This window comes from Akebia trifoliata, chromosome 8 (assembly GCF_017979445.1).
Source record: "Akebia trifoliata isolate Shusen 1 chromosome 8, ASM1797944v1, whole genome shotgun sequence".
NCBI lineage: Eukaryota > Viridiplantae > Streptophyta > Magnoliopsida > Ranunculales > Lardizabalaceae > Akebia > Akebia trifoliata.
The window spans coordinates 51,413,927-51,437,900 of record NC_141382.1 but is presented as its reverse complement, the minus strand read 5'-3'; the positions used below and the strand labels follow the sequence as shown (position 1 = coordinate 51,437,900).

The following is a 23,974-nucleotide window of genomic DNA, read 5'->3' as shown; positions in this document are numbered from 1 at the left end:
TACCCGAAATCCGATCCATTATGATCTAAGATGAATAAACTCAATTTGATTTCGAGTTGACTCGGTCAACTGGAAATTCTTAACTCCAAACCCCTTGATTTTAGGACTTAATTCAACTCTATTCCTTGGATTTGGATTAGAAATACCATCTATCACGATTTTCTCGGTGGGGGGATTTTGTGCTATGTGTTCAACTTCAAACTAATAAGAGGTCCCTTGACCTCAGTCTTCTATTAAAGATTAATTCTAAATGACATAAATACTATCATCTTCAATATCAAGCCCATTAGTCTATATGATAAATTATTTTTAATCTATTTAAACTTATCTTTAATCCATTGTTTTCATCTTAGCCTTAACCTTTAAAAGAAAATATTGATTTTTCTATCCAAAATTCCATCAATTTCCTTGAGGTTTAAGTTGCTTGCTTTGAAGAAAAACAATCCAGAGATGACTCTCTTTTTTATGGGTAAGATGGGGCTACGAAGGTCCCCACCCTTATATACAAAGGGAGGCTAATATCAAGAGATGGCCTTCATATTAAATGTAAAATTCAGAGAATTTTTGGTCTTCTAAATTATGACGTAAACCGATAATCTTCAACCCTCATAAAATTTTTGAATATTGAAGAAAATAATATATTGAGGGTGATGGATAAAATGTCATATCCAATTAATTTTCCAACTTGCCAATTTAATTGGTCAGTTTCTTATAGTCCAAGAAAATTAAGAGAAAATTCTACTACACTACAGACACAATTACCAAGTTGGATTGATTTGGAAATGTAAAAGTTTGGTAAAAATTAGGGTTGCAACCTCGACAGGTTGGATAGTTGACCCAGGTTCAACCCGAGCTTGATCTTCAAAAATCGGGTTGAGCTCGGATGAGCTTGAGTTAGGTAATTTTGAGTAGTTTGGTTGGGTTGGGCTGTTTAATAACCCTCTTTTCACTTTTATTAGCAAATAAATTTTATATTTAAAAAAAATTACAACATAAAAAACAAAACAACTATAATAAATAAAATTATATACAAACTATCCATCATCGAAAGAATACTTAGATAAACCATAATAAATCAAAACTTATATTAATAGTATCCAATTGTCCACAAGCTAAATAATAAGATGTAACAACAAAAAAAAAAAATCTAAATAAATAATATAATATTAACATTGGGTTGGCCTTGAGTTGGGTGACTCAAACCCTCAATCCAAATCCGACCTGAATTGAGGTTGGGTTGAGATATTCCAACCCAGGCTCACCCATCAATTAGGGCTGTGCCTAGTTTGAGTTCAAGCCAGCCTGCTCTGGTTCTATCCATGTAAAAATAAAAAAAAAATTAACCCAAAAAAAAAATATATATTTTGATTATTTAAAAGATGTTTTTGGGGCTTCTTTAAAAAACCCATCACCTTCAACCTCTCCAAGGATCCTATCTTTTTCTTGAGATTTGAATATTCAGATAAAATAAAATTCTATTCTACAAATAATCAATTAATCCGTTGATTTAGTCGGTTGATCTATATTTGAAGAATCATACAAAATTTTCGAAAAAAAATCAGAGAAGTTGTGACTATGATTGAAGTACACATACAAATCAAAAGATGCAATTTTCTAAATAACAAACATATATAGTTTCTTTGAATAATAGGCAAAAATTAAAAATGCAAATTTCAAAATAACAAATATATTATTTCTTCGAATAACAGTCAAATTCTATTACAATTAATCAAATCAAATCTAAATTCTAGAAACATCAAATCAAGCCTAGCTAGCTAATCAAGCTGTCCATCTATTCTCCTTCCGCAGTTGCGCCTCTTCCTCACGGGTGAAATCATTCTCGATACTGAAATAATCATGAATTTCGTCTGAGATCATTCCCTTTATGTTATTAGCAACTCTCTGACATACCAAATTATATAGCTTCTTTATTTCAAGATAATGTGAAGCCCCGAGGATGTCAAATAATTCATCCTTATTCAAATTTGTAATAAATTCAGAATCCCATTTGTTGAGATCATCATCATCATCATCATCATCGACGTGCTGTTTATTCATGTACTCCAACACTTTCTGCATTGTTTTGCTGTTTACATTCGGCAATGGGATTCCATTCTCTATGGAGACATCCTCTATTATGAGTTTTATGGTCTCGGATTGCATGATCACGCCTTTCTCCACTTCAACCTTGTTTCCATCGCAACAAATCAAACTCACCAACTTCTTCGACATGATTACAAAAACAATTTCTTTCTCTCTTTCTTTCTACTATTTTTATTTATAAAACTAATAATTATTTCTTCTTCTAATCTAACTCGACTTCCTTCTCCAACTTATTCTCTATTCAAACAATTCCTATCTCGGACTATATAAATTTACTAATTTTAACACCGATTAGCAGGCCCACGTGGCATTGCAGGTGTGTATCCCGAGGTAAAAATCTATGATTCTAACACATGCCACGTCAGGAGAGTATTGTTTTGTTAATATGTCACATGGGGAGTCAAATTATCACGACTAGCCCTACCAATCGGTTTATCTTAATTATCCAATCAGATTGGTGATTTGTTTACATCTATGAATTTCAATATTTCATTATCATGGGCCTTTAGCTAGGCCCATTGATTGAATACAAACCCACGAAGAAATTAGATTAAATTAACCCACGTTCAATTTTTTTATCAGTCAACATGTTGGGATCATGGTTTTAAAATTCATCGAGTTGAGTCAAAGCCAAGTTGAATCAACTCGATTGGAGTTCAAGGTGTCTCTGCTCCGAAAAAGTCAATTAAAAAATTTGGATAAATCAACTGGAAACTCTTGACTCAACTCGATTCGTTGGACATCCAAATCAAGTCAAGTTTTCAAGTTTTAAAACTATGGTTTGGTGTAGAAAATACCATCTGATGAACAATGAACTTTTCATAGTTGCGAGAAATGAACCATGTACTTAAAATAAAAATATAATTAATAGTATTGATTTGATTATTTCAGCCCGTTAATTATTTATCCGTGTCATAACTTTTTTTTTAATTTTTAATTTGTAATTTTTTTTTTGCAGTTTTTGGTTCAATTATGTTAATAGGAATATTCTATTTATTTATTTTTAATCAAGGTGTCTTGACATCTTAGAGCACTCTACTAAGCTGGGGTATTAAATCTTCAAAGGTATCCCCTAAGGGGTGATTTGAGGTCAAGACCTCCACTTCCTGAGGCATGGTCTCAGCAATCTCGCAAACCCTTTGGTATCATAAAAGATTTCAATTATGAGATGAACGGAAAACATAATATGCTTTGTTTCATTTTAAGGGATTTCTTTTTCTTTATTTTTTTGGCTAATAACTTTCCATTTTATTGAATAAATCGTAAAGGTAGTTAGATTTGGAGTTTTTTACTTGAAATTCCTATTCGGATTGGCTTACATGTTCAATGAAATTTAGTCCCCTAACCCTCCCATGCCCCTCCCCACATCAGTTATATAATAAGTGGAGGCCACATAATTTTAATGGATTTATATCATGGATTTTTGTTAGTTATAATTTATTCACCATAAATCCCAATTTTCTATTAATCATTTTTTACATATTTAACAACCCATTCTCTAGAGAAAGAGGGAGTAGATGAAAGAAGAGAAGTCCTCTAGAGAAAAATATTCTAAAAACTCAAAAGATTTAGAGATTCAAAGAGAGATATTGGATTCCATCATTTGAAGAATAATGTTTATGTGACATCAAGATTTTACCTCACATCACACAATTCCAACAAGTGAAAAAGCATCTAGGGTTCCTTCACACTTGCACATCGGGAAAGTGTGATGTGAGGTACAATCTTGAGTGATTTGAGTAAAAAAGCATATGTGGTTCCTCTACACTTCCACATCAGGAGAGTGCGATGTGAGGTGCAATCTTGAGTGAATTGAATGAAAAACCATTTGTGATTCCTCCGCACTTCCACGTCAAGAGAGTGCAATGTGAGATACAATCTTGAGGTCACTCCAGCACGACTCTTATTTGAATGCTTTCTTTCCCTTTCTCCTTTTGTTTTGAAAGCACATTAAGCCGTCAAATTGTTTAGGTCAACATTGAAAGGACATCGCCGTTGTATCTAGGATGGTGTATGGCTAAAAACTTGATCACATCAAGTACCACATCCATGGATATGTAATATTATTTTAATTTTCTGAAATAGAAAATAAATATAATTATAGAAGTTAAATTTTAAAAAAAGAAAGATAGAAGATCTGATAAACTGATATATAGTAGTATTTCTTAAGTGCTTTAGAAAAAGTTGGCGAAGCAATAGAAGCTCTCTAAATGTAATACATATCTTTGCTATTTATAATGAGAGAAGTCAGAACAGAAGTGGTTCCACACAAAAATTTGGATAATTACAAATGACCCCACATTTACTAATGAAAATTGACTCACTAAAATGATGCTCTTAACATGAAACCATAGATATTAGCACCATCATTATGGGAATGTACATGCGATATAGAAAAAACTAGTCAATCCTTTGAAATATGGTAAGCTACAAGTGAAAGTTTATGACAAGAAATGAATCCTAATTTTCGGATGACTGACTCTTCTCACCTTGTACAAATAATGTCTTTTTGGGGATTAGAGGAAATGCATCTCAGGTACACCAATTAGTAGGTACGAGAGGATTAACGTCGGATTCCCAAAGGACAAATGATTGATTTATCCATTCAAAGCAATTTATGCCAAGGACTCTCTTTAACATAGTATATATTATCATAGATATTTTTTCTTGTATAAGCCAAAGAAAAACATCTATAATTTTGTGCACTGCTGCCACGTCAAGAGCATCGGTTTAGCGTGGGTTATCGTGACTCTTAAACTTAATATACTAAGGTACGTATATCAACAACCAAGAAAATTACAACTCACGACCCTCTAATCACTTGGTTAGGTTTCAAAATTGTAGAAAAATGTTTATTATTATTATTATTATTATTGTTAATTAACCTGAGAGTGGACTTGTGAGTCTCCATGCAAACGATTGAGATGAGAATATTTACTTTTCTTGGGGATTGGTTTCAGCAAACCTTTAGGAAAATCTTGGCAGTTCAACGATTCAACCTTTAGTTAGTTAATTGGATACACATCTAAAGTTACTAAAATAAAAATAAAAAAAACAGAGAGAGAAAGGAAATTTCCAAGCCAAAAAAAAAAAAAAAACAGACTCACTTCCAAGAAGAAGAACAAGGATTATTTCCAACAAAAATAATAATAATTTTTTATTGCTGGATTTTTTATTTAAAAAATTAAATTAAATTAGAAAAAAAAAAAAACAGCAAAGAATTCGATTACATATATCCACTAGAAACAAATCACTAAAATAATAAATCAGGAAAAAAAAGTCTATTATTCTAGGAAACTGATTCTAAGTACTAATTAAGAGGAAAACTTAAAGGAGTTAATGTAAAAATAGGAAAATTGTTCTTCACTAAGGAGATAGGGGTGGTCGTAATATTCTTCTCTTGTGACTGTTCGCTTATTGTCAATATTAAATATTTCTTTAATTTCCTTTAGACGGTTTCCCTTAATAGTCTTCTCCACTCCCTCGAAAGCCAAATATTTTAACTTCTTTATCCCGAGATCATCAGCTGCTACGAGAATATTCAACAACTCGTTCTCGTCCATGTCATTGATAAATCCAAAATCCCAAATCTTTAGCTCTGATATATTCTTCCAAACATCGTCATCGTCATCATCATCATCATCATGGTCGTCATCGTCATCGTCAACAACGTGCTTCTTCAAGTACTCTATCAGCTTCGACATTACATGGCTAGTCACATTAGGCAATGGGATTCCATCCTTTGTGAAACCAATCTCCATCATGTCTTTGATGGTTTCGGATTGCATGGCTATGGCTTCTTCCACTTCAAACTCCTTTCCATCACAAGTAATTAAACTCACCTTCTTCGACATGATTACTTAAACAAATTATATCTTTCTCTCACTCTTTCTTTCTTTCTTTCTTTCTAAGATTTGAAAAGTAGAGATTAGAGAGGGTAGGAGCTCTATTTATAAAGGACTGGCTGGCTGACTGGCTACATTTCCCTCTTCTTCTTCTAATACGAATTCTTCTCCGACTCCAAATGTGCTTATTTAGGATTCAGTCTCAATCTCTAACTTTAGTAGGTTTCCTACTCTGACTCGTAGTGTACCTCACTTAAATGATTTTGTTTAGGATATTTTAGAAACACCCCCTGTTAAATTTGTGATATTAGATTTACCCTTTTACAATTTATATAGATTAGTGACATTAGTGGTGAGATTAAGAAATCAAAACTAGGATTGTCAATGGATCGGATCATACCCGAAATCCGATCCATTATGATCTAAGATTTGAAAAGTAGCGATTAAAGAGGGCAGGAGTTGTATTTATAGAGGGCTGGAACTGGCTACATTTCCCTCTTCTTCTTCTTCTTCTAATACGAATTCTTCTCCAACTCCAACTCCGACTATGTAATTTACTAATGAATTTAGTAGGTTTCCTACTCTGACTCGTACACTTTCTAGTGGACCTCATTTAAAGTTTAAACAGTTTTATTTAGGGTATTTTGGAAACGCCCCCTGTTACATTTGTGATATTAGATTTACCCCTATAGAAAGTATATAAAATCGGGCCAAACCTAATTTGGACCCTAATGGATTCGATCTAGATATTAATATTGAATTCTGATAAAAACCCCATCTAATAAAGGTCCGGTCCAATACTTATGGGATCTATCTTTTCCATTGACAGCCCTAATCAAAACATAGATTTCCTCTAGATCATTATTAAGTACATATTTTTCTAGGGAAACAACTTTCACGGAAAATCTCAACTGTGTGTTAGATAGAGAGTCGTTTTCCTTTTATTTAACCCACTAGGTGCACCGATTGGATAATCTTAACCATCCAATCAGATTGGTTATTTTTATCGATATCCATAGATTTAATCTTTCATCACCTTGGGCTTTAGACTAGGCCCATGGTTGAATACAAGACCATGAGTAAATTGGTGAAACCAAACCTCCTTCGGTGTATCAACGAAAACAGGTTTGGAATTTAGATCATAGTTTTAAAACTCATCTTTAATCTGTTGTTTCAACCTTCCCTTAATCCTATAAAGAACATAGATTTTTCTATCCAAAATTCCATTATTTTCCTTTTGAGGTTTAAAAGTTGAAGTGGATATATAATATCTATAGGTTGAAGTTGATTGCATTATAGAAAAACAATCAAGAGATGACCTAGATATTAAATGTAAAAGTGGTGGACATTTTGGTCTTTTAAATTATCATGTAAAGCAACACCTATTTGGGCCTTACTTCATTAAATTAGTGAAGATTTTGTCTCATATCCGTGCTTGAAGACCAACACAAAGGAGACCTCTCAGATAAAACAATTTAATTTAATCATACAATATAAACATTTATCTCTTACCATCTAAAATCACCAATGAAGAGCATGGGAAACCTGTTTTAAAAACTTGTCCCAGACCCAGACATCCAACATTCTTGATGTGGAAAAAAAATTGAAAAATTGCTCTTAGGGAAATATCAAAAAAGGTGCTTTGTTTTTAATTTTTCAGGAGAATGACGTAAGTCCGATAATCTGGAACTAGAAACAAAAATGACCAAACCCATTGAAACAACAGTCCGAAATCCTTAGATCTCGTTTACAAACAAGTAAAAGTCACAGACGCCTATATGCTATGTATCATATTCAATTTGAACCAGAAAAGATAGAACAAAATACGGATCAGTAACACCATAAAAGGAATGTAAAGGGCAATGTGTCGATTCATAATCATGTTTGCAAGACCTCAAACTGCTATCCCTGTCAAAATGGACAGAGGATCTGACTGTTTCTTATGGAAGTGGATTTTGAGCTCTTTCAAGGGAATTTGATCACACAAACAACAGGATCTATGCTGCTCCTCCATGTGCTTCTTTGATTGGCGTTGAGAATGCTCACCGACGACTTGTAGTGTAGAATCCCCAGCGGGAGGCCAAGTATGAGATCAAGTAAGGGATTTGCCAGCCCATTCTCGTTCCCGGCGCTTTTGCTTGGCTTGCATCCTGTTGAACTTCTCTTTACCCTTCTCCAAAAGAGGATCGTGCACCACATAATCGTTGGGATCTTCTTTCCGAGCCATACCATCCTGTAAAAAATTGCAATTCATTAACACATACTGTTGCATGGAATTTCTTATCTACTGGCACTGCAGATTCTGGTGCTACACTTCAAGAATTCATGTTTGTGTTTTTTATCTTCGATGCCAGATAGGAATTACCATTTACCATATATTACGAGGTCTATATTTTCCAAGTGATATTCTCTGTAGCAAATAAAATGTGCATTTACATGTATCTTGTCTATACTAAGGGGAAAATGACATGTCATGCACATGAAGCTCAACTTGGGTAAGGCCAATACTAAATTTCATAAAAGGGCAAATATTATTGCACAAAATTCAATTTCCCAAGGAAACAATCCTGAAAAAAATGGATTTTCTCAAGATGTTTGTCAGTGTTTGATTACTGTTAGGGAAATGTAGAAAGAAGGTAGTTGATTTTTTTAGGTTTTGAGTTGGGGGGGAATCATTAGAGTAACATTAGGATTTCATGGAATGACGGGACAATCATTTTCTTAGGAAATATTTCTCCGTGAAAATGTGCAATGATGATCCCTTATGAAAATACAATTCAACTCCAAGGAATAAAAGAAGTCTCCTAAGATTTTAACCTTATATCGTAACCCCACAAAAGGAATGTTGAAAAAGCCACCTAGTCATTTGAATCTTTCTTGTGGAATCTATAAATTATACAACCCCTAGTGGAATCACAATTTACTCTAGAAAAATTGGAATGGAGGAAGAGTATTCCTTTAGCCAATCCCAAATACTTGGGATACGGCTTTGATAAGTGAGGGCACGTTGCTTGATACATTAGTATAGATGATAAAAATATCATAAAATATTCCATCAAAAATTATAGTATTAGCCTTATAAAAGTGCTACTTTATAACACTTAAGTAAAGAGCCGTGATTTTCTTACTCAAAAATTTTCACTTGGTTGACTTGGCAAGGGCACAAAACCATAGATTTTTTTCTTCAGAATACACAAGGAAAAAGATCTACGGTTCTGTGCACTTGCCATGTCAACCGAGTGAAGACCAAGTGAAAATTTTCTGAGAAGAAAATCATTAATGTTAAGTAAATTGTGCATTCCAAAAACCATTATACTCCCTACTTGAGTTGGACTTCGACAATCTTATATTAGCAACATGGGGAATAGAATACTTCCATGTATTAGAGAGGGAAGGAAATGAAGCTTGCCTTGCCAGAAGGCTCCGGTGTGAATTTCAACGTAGTGGCACTCCATCCAGATAAGTCATTGTCATTGCCACCTCGAGATTCATCACTTGGTGCAATGGGCTTGGTCAAAATGGACTTCTTAAACTTCTCAAGTCTTGCCAGCACCTAAAAATAGTCCAGATCAAAATGCTTAAATCAAGAAAACAAGGTTCACAGCAGAAAGAGACATTAAAAAAAAGGGAACAACATTCATGGATTCAAAGTAATGTAAATCCAGATTTTCACAAGGTGACATTCTTCCTCCTGTTTATCTTCAATAATTTTATATCTATATATATATATATATATATATATATATATATATGGGAATGCTAACGTCCAAGACCTCATGGGGACGTTAGCATTGTCCAACACTTTTTTTTTCCAATTATACATCTCCTTATTTTGTCTTTTAGTGAAAAAGACAAGGGTATATTAATCTTTTATGCAATAAATACATTTATTATGCCATTAATAAATGCATTTATTATGTTGCCATTGATTGCTAAAGCATTTATTACAACAAAGACTTTTAATTCAAAATACTTAAATGCTCATAGCATTTATTATGTAAACAAGTATTTATTGTGCAAAAGACTAACATCACCTTGTCTTTTTCAATAAAAGACAAAACGAGAAGGGGTATTATTGGAAAAAAAAAATGTGTTGGACAATGCTAATGTCCCCATGAAGTATTAGACGTTAGCATTCCCCATATATATATATATGGGAAAGAATCGTTACCTAACAAAAACACCCACGCATTTTGTCCTATATGGGTTAGAAGTTGTGGAAAGGGCTGATTTTGGTGAGGATGATCTCCTCACCATAGAGATCATTCTCGTCAAAAATCAGCCCACCATATAAGACAAAAAGTGTGGGTTTTTTTGTGGGTCGTTTAGTGCACTGTTGATCCTGCCCCTGTGTGTGTGTGTGTGTGTGTGTTTGTATGTACATATTGCAAAGTACCGAAAGGTGGCAGTATAGCTCAGACTGTACTCTTGTGTTTTCAAGTGGAGAAATTATAGAATCAACCTGACGAGTAGTGATCCCAATAAACAAGTGGGCTATTCATTACATTTCAGGTTTACATGGCCGTTTGTGTTTGTGAATAGGAAACCAGAATTGGACTGTTGATGGCCCATATACTCATTGGGGTCAATCTGCCTCAGGCTGGTACTTAACTCTCTGTTCCCAAAAATCAATGATATTAAGCTACTTAAGTAATCTATGGAGTAGTAATCAACTACCATGAACAACAAGATTAGTTTAATGGTGGAGAAAAAAGAGAGATTAAAAACAGTTGACCATCCAAAATGGTGTATCGAATAAAGACCTCTTCTGTACGGCCCTGCAGCCTGCGTTTCTTCTGTTTCTTCAACTGTCTAAGTCGCTCAGCATGGCCCAGCAGCTGTAAGTCTGCATCTGCTTTAGCCATACGCTCAGCCCTGGCTTCTGAGCCTATACCCCTTTTCTTCAAAGACAGTTTTTCCACCTTGGGTTTGTCGTCAGAGTCCTCACTGTCCGCCCTGATCAGAATGTAAGGTGGAAGGAATCAAAGTGTTGCCCTGATGAGCACGCAAAGTAATTTGAATATCAAGGAATTTTCAGATCCTTAATCACATTTCATGGGATCCTATGAAATCATTTCACAGGCAGATATCAATTGAATGAAATAGGAGAAGAGTATGTCCCTTTCAACAACTCCAATAACATGTAGCTTTTGGTGAAACCCAGAGAATTATAAATTAGACATGTATGTGTGAAGCGTTGTCGACATGAATATGGTGACAATACAAACTGTCCATGTATCATAACGTGAAAGATCATTGATAAATAACACTGGAAATAGGTCCATTTCAGGGGCAACACAAAATACAGTAACAAAAGGTAACTATCAGAAGCTAAAGACTTTTGGATCTAAATCTTTACCGTGGAGGGGACATTCCATGCTCCTTCGGACTAGATCTCTCTGCAAACACACACAAAAACATGCAATGGTGAAACAGTGTCCTTAAAGAGAATATAAGTGAGAGAGAGAGAGAGATTTGTGCAGAATGGTGCAGTTGATATAGGTATGCTGTATGGCTTCAATGCGGTTGTCGGTACTGTCCAATGATCTCACATCTACAATTTGCAGATGAACTTTGATTTGAGTGGATGCCTCCCACTTGCAAATGGTGTTCGTATTGGCCCTTTAATGTTTTCTTGTAGTGATTGCAATGAAAAATTAAATTGGTCCAGACTAAGATTTTCAAAGAGGGCGAAGTAATCAAATAAGAAACCTGAAGACTTGATTATATGGCCTTACAATAATTTGTCGCAGAACTTTAGCATCATAAGAAACCTCAATGACTGGGAGGTGGAGACCATTACAAGGCTTTCTGATACCCCTATATCTCCACTGGGTAAGGACAAACATTTGTAAGTGAGCCAAAGGATCTTTCAAATTAAGATCTTTATTTATCTTTGTAAACACTAGTAGTTCAATCTTCTCAACCACCATCATTTGGGGGTCTAAATCAGCCACGAAAGCTACCTTGTTCATCTGGTTCGCTTTTTTTGACAAAATCTTAGTTGATCATTCAATTACGCTGTCAATTTTGGCTCCATGTGCAAATCCAATAGAGAATCCTTGCATCATCTTCTTATTCATTGTGTTGTTTCAAGAACTATTTGGACTTTCGTCAGTATTTTTGGTATTTGTTGGATCTTAGTGCCATCTATTATCAACTTTTTCCAAAGTTAATGAGCAAATGATTTCTCTACTAAAAGAAAAATCCTTTGGAGAATGTTTCCTTTCTCGAAATGGTGAGGTCTTTGGAAGGAAGGTAAGGAAGTAGAACCACACATGATCCTCCTCTCCATCAAAGCTTCCTAGTACTATTGGACAAAGCAATTTTGAGACTTTCAAGGATTGTTCTCTAAAGACTTCATTTTAAGTTCAGATTCTATTGTTGATATTGGTAGAAAAGGAGGGAGTTGTATAAATTCAAAATGGTTAAATGAAATTGATGTTCGGTACACCAGTTCCCCACATAATAATTCTATTTATCCTATAAACTCAATTGATCAAAGAACGATGTGGCATTCATTTTACCTTCATGGAAATCATTTTGGTAAACATGTTACCAAGTAAGAGCTAGAGCATTGCTCCTTTATGCCAGTGGTTATGATATACTTTGGGCTTAGAATATGTCAGTCCAATGTTCTCCAAAGATAGGATCATTACTCAAAAATTAAGAGGGAAAGACAACATAGAGCACGAATGATTGCTAAAAGCATTCATGTTGACCAATCTTATGAATAAAGAATGCATAACCACAGAAGTGAGGTGAGGACGCCCGTGTTTGGAGGTTAGAAAAAAGGGGCAGTTTTTTGGTTAGTTAAAGCCTTGATTTGACCATCAGGAGTTTTCCTTTTAAAGGGGTGTGGGGAGCCCTTGTCCCATCCAAAATTGTTTTTTTCATCTGGGTGGGAGTTCAAAGAAAGTTGTTAACCTTGGATAATTCCATGAAAAGGGGGATTATTTCAGCTAACTTTTGTAGCTTGTGCAAGTCCGACAGAGAATATGTGAACCATATCCTCCTTCACTATGAGGCTGCATCTAGGATTTGGTCTCATTTCTTTTATTTGTTTGGAATGATGGGGTGCATTCCTAGAACTCTTTGGAATATGTTGGTCTCAATGGGGAGTGGATTTTCAAGCTTTTAAGAGGAAATTGTGGTCTCGTCTTCCCTTTGTCATTTGTTGAGGGGTTGTAGCGTGAAAGAAAGGCTAGGGTGTTTGAGGATAAAGAGCAAGAAATCCACAAGGTTATCATTGACATTCTAGGCCTTCTGTTTCATTGGAGCTCAGTATTCATTGAAGCAAGAAGGATTTTCTTTGAAGACCTCTTGGGGAGGTGGGATTGGGTTTGTGACCATATGGGTAGCTCTTAATTGTGTTGTTTTAGTTAGCTTGCTTTGTTCTCTCCTTGGGGTTTTAGGTCATCTCGACCACCCCATTAATAAAATATTTTTCACTCGTAAAAAAAATATTACGTTACCATTATGCAATTTTTGCCTAGTTGGAATATCTCCAAGGTCCTTCCTCCTTTTAAGAATTTGTAGACGCATGCGTGCATCAAATTGGGCCTCATCTTCATCACTAACATCATGAGAACTAGAATTATCCATCTCTAACTCTTTATGTGGTTCCTCTTTTTTGGAGGTTAAAGCTTCTCTTACAGATTTTTGCAAATCCTTTGTCCTCTTGACTTCTGATGAGCTCTGCATATAAGATATCACTTAAATCAGGCAAACATAAAACAGTGGAAAATAGAGATGCATGTCCGTCAATAAAATTGAGGAAAAAATTTTTGAAGCAGCCATTTCGCTTCAAAATTTTGGTAGAACCCTCTCCTTTGGATTACACATGGCATTTACAAGGAGGTCTTCCAAATATTGATGAAAATGTAGGAGCGTGAAATAAATACAAAACTCCACATGTCTTGTAATGAGGAGGGTTCCTTCAAAATTTTGAAGTGGCCTCAAAGTTGGACTCTAAAATAGACTATACAATCATGTTGATTCAGCACCAGAGTAAAAATAGAAATGAGCAAGTTGGGTTATACCAATTCCTTTTTAGGTATTTCATCCTTCAGGAGACGAGGATCGTTCAATACATCATGACTACTCTTAATCTTCTCTTTCACAGCTGCTAATTCTTTCTCCTCTTGCTCTGCTTCTTCTCCAAACGAAAGCAAGTTCAGCTTTCTGAATTTTTCAAATCACAATGCTCATCAAATGTTTGCGATTTTTCCCCATTAAATACAAGGATTCAAGTGGAGAATAATAAAACTAACTTTACGGCTTTCTTCTTTTGATCTTTGCTTTCAGTGTCAATTGTGGAATGAGAAAAAGACTTTCCATGTACTTTCCTTGGAATAATATCATCAAAAGGGTTCCATAATACCTGAAACATAGATATAATCGAGAAAAGTTATCAATTGTTACAAACACATCTTACACAATCGATTTATATAAATATAATAAGTAAACCTACCTCAACAGAGAGTATCTTGGGTGTTGAATCCAATGGTTGGTCGTTACTATCAGTCTCAACTTCACCTAACCTCAGAAGATTAAAAACTGACTCACCAGTTACCTATAAATATCGTAATTAGTACTAACAAAAGAACATCTGAATCATGTTACAAAATAAAATTTGAGAATAAAAATCAGCATTACTTTTCCAAAGATGGTATTCTTTCGATCAAGCCAATCACAGCGATCCAAAGTCATAAAGAATTGACTTCCATTTGAATGTGGTGATCCGGAATTCGCACATGCAACCAAACCCCTGTGCTTAAATCGGAGACGTGAATGGAACTCATCAGCAAATACACTCCCATAAATACTTTCACCACCTGAAAATATCGACCGATAACATACTTAAATTAACAAAAAGATGTGACTTTGGATAAAAATGAATTAGAGGTACAAAATTCTTCAACATCTAACATATATCCCAATCATTTGGATTCGGAACAATAAGATGAATCTTCATTCAAGACATGACTATAACCATAGTAACAAAGTTCAGATTCGGTATGGTTTCGTAATTCAGTTATCTTCTTCTTGATGTTTGATGTTTGAATGTTGACAAAACTAAAATATTGGAGGTCTTCGGTCCCAGGATCGATTAATTCGGCGAATTAATCGGGAAACCCTAGTTCGGATAATGAACGATGATTTGATTAGTAAAATAAATGGGGATTGGGGAAGGAAGGTTTGGATACCTGTGCCAGTGCCTGTGGGATCGCCGCCTTGAACGAGAAATGATTTAATAATACGGTGAAAAATGGTGTTGTCGTAGTAACCCTCTAAGCAAAGCTGGACGAAGTTTCTTACAGCTTTGGGAGCTTCTTTAGGCCAAAGTTCAATGTCGAGTGGTCCGTAACTTGTATTCAGGATCACTTTCCCCCTTGTGGGAGGCTCTAATACGTAAATCGTAGACATCTGATGATTTTATTCGACTCTCACAACATGAATGATCTTCTCCTTCGATTCTCACTTCTTCTTGTTTAGAGGTGAAAACTGAAACGAGGGAGGAGGAGGAGGAGGGAAGGGAGAGATGTTCTCTGGACTTCTTCGGGTGGGGGGGTCAGCTCAATTTGAGACTTTCTTTGATGATGAGTGAAAGTGCTATTGGAACCCATATTTTACTTACTACATCCTATTTAAGAATCATGAAAATGGAGAGAAATTTCCTAAAAGAGAGTTATTATTGCCACACCAACTTTTACTAAAGAGACACTAATTGTGTGCAATTCTTTGATGTGGCCTTATTAAAAGTTGGCGTGGCAATAGCAGCTCTCTTTCAAAAAAGAGTGAATTCGTCGCTTTTATAACCAAGGAGTTAGCAAGATCGCTGATTTGGTAAAATTATTGATTTTTTATCAATGGATTCGTTGATTATAAAAGTGATGAATTTAGTAGAAAAATAGGTTTTGGAATTTAAAATGAAGTGTATTGGACTCAAAATTTTGCCATATTCCGTGTACAAAATAGAGATCCACCCAAGAAAGTAAAAGCATGTTTGGATATCATAATTAGAAGTATTATGTGAAGAAGCTGGAGAAATACTTCTATGTTGAAAGGGTGTTTGGGGATCAACTCTGTGAAGTACTGACAGAAGTACTTTTGTATTGAAAGTGTGTTTAGGAATCATACTGACTTTTCATGTTTTCTGGAAAAAAACAAATCAGAATACCCTTATATTTTATTTGTTACTGTTTTTTATTTTTTTAGTATCATAATATGTCTTCAATCTATACTGTTTTTGACATTTTAACTATAAATATTAATATAATTATATTTAAACCCAAGTATGTTAAAAAATTTGATAACACCTCCTTTAAAAATTGGATGTTTTCACCTATCAAAATTACATTCAAAAATTTACAACCAAACGTATGTATTTAAATTCAAATGTATGAAAAATCAAAATACATAAATCACCATGATGTATTTATGATAATGGTGATAATGATGAAACATATAGCATCAAGTCTCCTACCCGTTGGTGGTCTTTTAGAAGAACATATGATGCAATGATTCATTCCTCTAGGAGCCATTTCCACTCTTTGTTGTGAGAGCTCAAATTTGGTCAAAATAGAAAATATGAAGTATAATGATTTGGAAAGTTCATGTATTGGACAAGATAAATCTGTAATCGAAGGCCATGTTTAATGGGTCGGCGGACTATATTTACAATGTACAGTACCGGAGGGGGCGGGGTTTGTAGCTTGATTAATTCTCTAAATAAGTAATTGTATGCGCTCAACACATGACATCTTCAAGTACAACCCAACCTCGAAGAATTACAAAAAAAAAAAAAATTAACCCATCAAGAAAACACAAAAACCAAATATTCAAAATAAAATACACCTGTAACAAAAGCAAGAACCCACAACAGGTCATAATTTCTTCCAACACCACCAACCGAAGATCAATTGGGACATCATTGCACCAAATTGAAAAACTACAACACAGAAAGCAAATAATTTTAGAGATTTCAAGAACCCCATTGGTCAAAAACACCCGTTTATCCCTCAATCATATAGAAAGAAATAAGAGCCACAAAAAATTGATTCAAACCCACAGTCCATCTTCACTTTCAGGTTTTTTTTTTCCAAGATTCTAGAAATATCCACAAAAAATAATCAATTTTAAAACCCCCATCTACCCATAAAGAAAAAATTGAAAAAAAGGAAAAGCCCAGTAGCACATTTCTTACAAATTGCAAAGAGAACATGATCAAGAAGACTTAGAAACACCCATAAACAAAAAAATTCAAACTAGACCCCAAAAATAACCAAAAAACATAATTTTTCTTTTTCTAAGTGATACCTTCTGTCCATTGGGGGAGTGAAGATGGTAGTGAAAAGGGCACTGGTTCGACTGAAAAAGGATCAGAGAATTTGTTCCAATAAAAACATATTGGATCTCTCTAATTTGTATCCAATTCTAAGCATATTCGCAAATATTCAATTATTTAAAGCAAAAAAAGAGGAAAGTAAGATCTAAGAGTTTGTGAAGCACAGATCGAAATATGAGGGATATCCTTGTAGAAAAACATAAAAAGGTCAAGGTCATTTTTGAAAATCTACAGTTCTTTTCCTGTGTAAATTGACTCCCCGCAAGATCTATTTGAAAAGCAGTATTTTTAGATTTCTTCTCAAGGAGTAAATATTACTTTTGCATGGAGTAACACTTGGGTGGAGTTCATTATCCAAACAGTCGCCAAGCGACTTCTAACTCCCCCCGCAAGAGTCAGAAATAGCCGAGGAGTCCCATCCAAACACTTACTTGGTGCATGGCTAAGAATAAGTAGAAGGTGGGTGCTAATAGATTGAATCCACTATTCTTGTATGTACCTTTTTTTTAAGATTTTCTTGCCACAAAGATGGTTGTGTGGGAAGAGTATCAAACATACAGTTGAGCTGATGGGAAGATATTTAGAATTCTCTTGAAAATGATTTGCTGAAAAGTATGTAAATATGTGTCGTTTCTCCCATCTCAGCCATACTTCTGATGCTCCAACGTAAATTTTGTTTAAGGACATTTTAGTAACCTTGATGGGGTTGTGGGGATTCCATCATTTCCCTGGAACTCCCTATATCAACTCGATTCTCAAACATGAAACGCATCAACACGTGAATCCTTGCACAAAAAACATGGAAATTTAAGAAAAAAGAGAAGGTTAGACAGCATATAATTTATTAATTATGTACACCATCCTTCAAATACATCTAAGAAACCGACCCTACAGTGCCAGAGATGAACTTTGCAAATATCTATAATTGGAGGCAACTTGCACAATATACAGTACTGGATACGAACTTTACAAATATACTATTTCCCCTTGGTACCTGTGCAGACTCCCATATGGTTGAGAAAATAGAGTGAAAATCGTTTATTTGCTAATCTCAGTTCAAATAGTACACATTTGTACAGTCTTTCTCAATTCCACAACTTCAGAATGTTGAACATCTCTTCCACTCCTGTATGGCAGAACGCAATGTGTGGTTCGGGGTTAACGTGCTATGTGGGAACTTGAGCCTTGTCACAGGAGATATGGAATGTTTCTCAAGCCATGCCTTGATCGCTATGTACTCATATGTAAATCCATCGGCCGCGATGTGAGGATCATCCATTACATCCTGCATTACCCAAAATAATGACCAAATAGACAAAGAAAGAAAGCATCACATTAGAAGATCTACTTCTAGGGTTTAGAATTTTTCACCTGAAGTATGGGGCAGAAGTAGTGGCTCGGTGCATAAATAAAGTCTTGTTTAAGCTGAACACTTGCGTCTGCCATGTCTGAAAGCTTTTTGAGAACTGGCATGACTTCATATTCAAGATCAGGTCTATCCCTGCATCTTAGTCTGGAACATTTCAATGCAATTCGCGCTAATTCCTCTGACGCTGCAAGTGGCCAATCTGTGATCGACTTGTCTAACATGTCTGCAAAGGACCCATTGTTTATGGCATTTTCCACGGTCGTTAAGAGCCCATTTGGATGGCGAGCTGTCAACAGCTGGAGGATAATTATTCCGAGAGCATATACATCTGATTTGGGTCTAACGGTACCTGTTCTTTGATACTCAGGGTCCATGTAATAAAGTGTACCCGCAAGAAGTGAGTCCCTGTACTCTGTGACATTGTCAGGCACAACATCTGACATGAGTTTGGCTAGCCCAACATCTCCAATCTTGCTTACAAAATTTTTATCTAACAAAATATTTCCTGGTTTCAGATCCCGATGGACAATCGGTTCTGGCTTTGAACCGTGTAAGAATGAGAGAGCACAAGCTACTTCGAAAACAATTCGAAATCGAAAGAACCATGGAAGAGGTGTTGTGCCCTCGTTGCATAAAAGATGTTCTTCAAGGCTTCCATTTTCCATGTCTTCATATACTAGACATCTGATTTCAGGACAAGCACCAAGTAGTAAAACCAAGTGTGGATGACGTAGTTGGCTAAGAACTTCAACCTGCCAAGTATGGAAAAAATCCAGCTCAATGAGGTAGATCATTATGATTAAATGCGAAAAAAACCTTTACAGATAACCAAAAACGATGACAGTTTAGTAGTACTTCTCTAAGAAATTCTTCTTTCCTTTCAGATGTATCCTGATGAATAACCTTGATGGCAACTGGGGTATGATTGAGGCTGCATCTGTACACTTTCCCATACCCACCCTCACCTATCTTCTTGGCCTCAGAGAAAAACTCAGTTGCAACCTCTATTTCATACCGGGTGTACCTTCTGTACCTTTTATCAATAGTCAATAGAGTATCAATTAATGTCAGTCTCTCTGATGACTCCTTGAGGGCAGCCAGTTCTGCTCTTTGTCTATCATGAACCTCCTTTGAGAGCAATTGCTTTGCCACCTCAACTTCCTTCATAGCTTCCAAATGCTTGGCTTTCTCCTCAGCAGCAATTTTTCTCAACGTTTCCTCTCTTTCCAGGACAACATTCACTCTCCTTGTCTCTTCAATGCATTCAGAAGATAGCGACTGGACCTGTAAAAATGGCCAGAGGTTTATTAATCATATATGTGCATAATTTATTACTTTACAAGTAATCAAAAAATAATAATTTGATAAGTGTAAAAGATATTATTAACAAAGAGGGAAGGAGGCCCGCATACAAGAGAAAGAAAAAACAAACAAACAAAAAGCAATACAACACCCCCACAAAAACTAAGAATCACAAATGGAATCCCATCTGAAAACAAAATCCTGGAATGCAACTTGCACAAAACCTTGCTCAACTTTGACCAAAAGTACAGGAGGATAATTACCACATGGGACGTATTTTCCTTGCTTTGGAATACCATGTTGTCTCTCTCTATCCAAAGACCCCAAGCAATGGCTGAAGGAAGGATAGCCCAAAGATGTCTTTTTCTAAATGAAAATTAAAAGCTACAGTTCTAAACTATAAAATTTTAGCTCTAAAACTATCATATTTAGCTAATTAATTGCTGCTAACAGATTCTAGAAGGCAATTCTCTGATGGTTAATTAATGAGCCATCCAAAAAGGTGGCCATTGATTAAATGTCTAGATCAATGGGTTGAGCGTTAGTGAAAAAAATGGATTGATGGAACTCTTGTCTAGTATACATTTTTTCCACTAAATTTGTATGAACATGTTTCATGAAAAACTCTTATGATAATGTAGATGGATCCAACTATTACCTTATTTTGGACATGGGCCAAGTTATCACAAGCTCGATCATACATGGCAAGAGTAGACTGTAGTTCTAGGCGCAGTCGTTCTCGTTCGGCTTCAAGCTCCAACTGCACAAAAATATTTCATCCCACAGATGTAAGCACTGATTTGGTATCTCTGATATATTTCACAACAGGTTGTCAACAAGGGGAACCAAATTGCTTCACTTTAGAAATGAGATGTTTCAAAAGTTAATGAAAGAACTCGTTTGACTTTCCATAAATAGAATTTAGAATTGTTCACCTGCTTCGCATCCTTAGAAGAAGACATGAAATCATGCTCCTTAACAGTCCGAATTTCTAAGGTTCTATTTTCAAAGTTTTGATGGTTTCTTTCTTCATTATCTTCTACAACAGCATAACTCATGAAATCATGTTCCTTGACCATCTGAATTTCTAAGGTTCTATTTTCAAAGTTACGATGATCTTCTACAACAGAACACATGGAAGAACCCCATATTCACATGGTTGAGAATATGAATCACTTAGATCTCCTGATGATGAAGCTTCCAAGGTTTTGTTCACTTTTGAATTAGAAGTAGAGTGAAGCGGAGACATGTTGCTATCAATGGTACTTGCACCTTCTCCATGCTTTGCTGGAGTAAACATCCTGTGTTCGATACTAGTCCCTGGGAAGATCAAGCCATAAAAATAATGGAATTTTGATAGACAGAAAGTCATTAAGTACAAAGTGAAAACAAGTTGGTTTTGGAAAACCAAGCCTTTTCAGCATACCAGCGGTGGAGGGACTGGAGAATTTTGTGAGGAGCTTGTGTCTTGATACAATGTAAATATCACATGTGTTTGGGGCAAATTTTTGAACAGTCGATGGTACATCAGGGCCCTTTAGTTTCCTAAAAAGTTGTGAGTTGCAACCAAAAATGTCATTTTTATTCATGAATTAGAACATTGTATAGGAAGAAAGTATCTAAGATAAATAGTGGAGCATTGACAAGATTTTTTTTTTTTAAAGGTGAAAATTGGTACAATAAAAAATGATGGACCTGATCCTTGTATGCAGTAAAATCAATTGAATGATATAATATCAGCTCTGAATGACTCTAGAAGTAACCCCAATAGGCAATGCCCCAACCCTTTTATTTGTACAGTTGGATTTTCATCTTATTTCCCTTTTAATAAACTTCTTTTATTACCGATAAAAAATAATCTAAATGAAGGAAATATCTTGACGAAAATCGTATTTAAAAAGAAAAGTAGCACTAGATAGAACTCAATGGCGAAACAGGATTCATGCTGCCAACTCAAATAATTGGAATAAAACATTGTGAATGATGATGGTTTATAAATCTCTTGGCCAAGACAAAAGACAGGATTACTAATAAGTTACAAAATTTCAGTTGTATGGCCTTTTAACATTGAAATTTTCTTTTAAAAATCTATTGCTAGCACAAATGACAGAATTGATAACCAGAAAAAAAAAAAAAAAAAGTAATTGTGCTCTATCCTATTCCTATGAGGTATCATCCAAACAAATTAAACTATTTACGACAAAAAATTAGGAACCCCAATTCAACAAAACTAAGCAACTGAACCATAGTTCACTTAGACATTAACGATCCATACCTTGAAATATAGTTTGAAGACGAAGAACCTAGCACCAATATTTTACAATCAGATTCAGATATAAATCTCAACAGTGCAGGTGCAGGATTCTGATCATCCAGTATCAAAGTCTCCATCTACACAAGTTCATAATGAAAGTTACTTCAATTGTAGCAAAATCGATATGAAAAGAATAGAATAACCCACCTCCCTTGTTTTGCAGAGTCTCTTAAACGGTTGAAAGATTTCACTGCATTTTAACTTCATGTCTTGTGTATACATGGCAACCACATCAGCGTCCATTTGTCCGATTGGCATATTGTTCCCCGCTGTAGAATAATGACCCCCCCCCCCCCCCCCAAAGAAAAGTGAGTATATATCGAACAACAAAGGGTTTGAAGCAAGTTTTAAAAACTGTCAATCGAGTTGATCCAACTGAATGATTAACAAATCAACTTTGGTGAATTAATATAATATAATATATGAAAAAACATTTTTAAAATTTTAGAATTTAGAACCGCATTCATTTGCTGTTTTTTTAAGAAAGAACATTAAATATTAATCGCTAATGGATGGCGCGACGGATTAATTGCACGTATATTGTTAAAGATCAAATTAATTACAAAATTACAGATAACTGTCTGATGATCAACTCTAAACCACAGAGTTGAATTATAGAACCTTGTTAATAACAGCATTTTGACTAAAATACACCTAAATCTCTTCCTTATAGTATGATTGATTAATAAACAAGAATAATCCAGTCAAATGTGCAATAATTTCAGATTCCAGCATTGCTGGAGTTAAGCAATCTTCTTAACCAAACAAGCCAAATTCCAAATAGATTCTGAGATTTCATTTAGTGAGAAAAGGAGAAAAGATGGAAAATACATGAAAAGAGGATTAAAAAATCTATGTTTTGGGTAAATTACACATCTGACGAACAGAATCTCAATCATGCAGAAATTAGGGAAAAACGAGAATCAGAGAGAGAGAGTACATGGAATAGGGATTGATGTGATGGGGGGCATGACATGTACGAGGATGAAGCGATGGGCATGGGGAATGAGATTCGCGATCGCCCAACGAACAGCTCGTTCACAAGAGCTTCCACCGCGCACAGCAACGGCTACGGTTGTTGGCGTGGCTGAGCCGCCATCGCTGTTAGTACTACTACCCATCGATGGAGTGATAAACCCTAGATGGAGGTCAAAACTCTCAAGTCAACAAGTTTTGGTTGACTTCTTCTGGTTCTGGGAATTAACTGTGTTTCTCGAGGTGGACATATGGAAGCAGAAAGCAGAGAGAACAGGTCGAAGATTTTGGTTATAAACGGAAGAGAGGGGATCTTGTACGCCTTGAGGTAGGTTAAGTAAACGACTCTAGATCTACTATGTGTGCCATATGGTGCAATACTTCGGGGCACATGGACATCGAACGTAGGGCTTAAAATGGGTTGAGTTCAGGCCGGATATAAGGATATTCATATCCGAATTTTTTATCTATATCCGAATCGGACTCAAATTATATTAGCTGAAAGCATATCCGAACCATTTTATCTTCACTAAACCCATATCTAGATTCAATCCTACTAAATTTATTGATTCGGGTAAGTCGATCTAATAATTTCGAACCAATCGACTACCCTATAGGAATGGATCCATATCCGACACGGATTCGACTCAAGTCATGGGACATCAACCCATATATGACCCATTTGTTTATTCAGACACACTCGAAAGAACCAAACC

The 23,974-nt window shown here is 35.4% G+C and overlaps 2 protein-coding genes and 2 pseudogenes across 2 annotated transcripts; all 4 read right to left on the bottom strand.

The window, feature by feature from the left end:
* Positions 1-1,779: 1,779 nt before the first annotated feature.
* LOC147397660 (SKP1-like protein 12 pseudogene) lies at positions 1,780-2,232 on the bottom strand (annotated as a pseudogene).
* A 3,185-nt stretch (positions 2,233-5,417) lies between these two features.
* Positions 5,418-5,957, bottom strand: LOC147397659 (SKP1-like protein 13 pseudogene; annotated as a pseudogene).
* Positions 5,958-7,574: 1,617 nt separating this feature from the next.
* On the bottom strand, positions 7,575-15,554 carry LOC147397658 (Cyclophilin-like peptidyl-prolyl cis-trans isomerase family protein). Its single transcript, XM_086449525.1, has 10 exons — positions 15,158-15,554; positions 14,607-14,785; positions 14,422-14,523; positions 14,222-14,331; positions 13,991-14,132; positions 13,424-13,646; positions 11,308-11,347; positions 10,712-10,904; positions 9,358-9,501; positions 7,575-8,181 (listed from the first exon to the last, which is right to left on the bottom strand). Exons 1-10 carry the CDS (start codon positions 15,375-15,377, stop codon positions 8,041-8,043), a joined length of 1,494 nt encoding a protein of 497 aa, XP_086305651.1. The 5' UTR covers positions 15,378-15,554; the 3' UTR covers positions 7,575-8,040.
* A 2,556-nt stretch (positions 15,555-18,110) lies between these two features.
* LOC147397657 (U-box domain-containing protein 34-like) lies at positions 18,111-23,533 on the bottom strand. Its single transcript, XM_086449527.1, is given in 10 exon segments — positions 18,111-18,583; positions 18,670-19,419; positions 19,523-19,951; positions 20,628-20,729; positions 20,905-21,090; positions 21,093-21,289; positions 21,396-21,514; positions 22,245-22,360; positions 22,431-22,552; positions 23,224-23,533. Coding segments are annotated over 10 exon segments (2,388 nt in total). The 5' UTR covers positions 23,405-23,533; the 3' UTR covers positions 18,111-18,397.
* Positions 23,534-23,974: the final 441 nt, after the last annotated feature.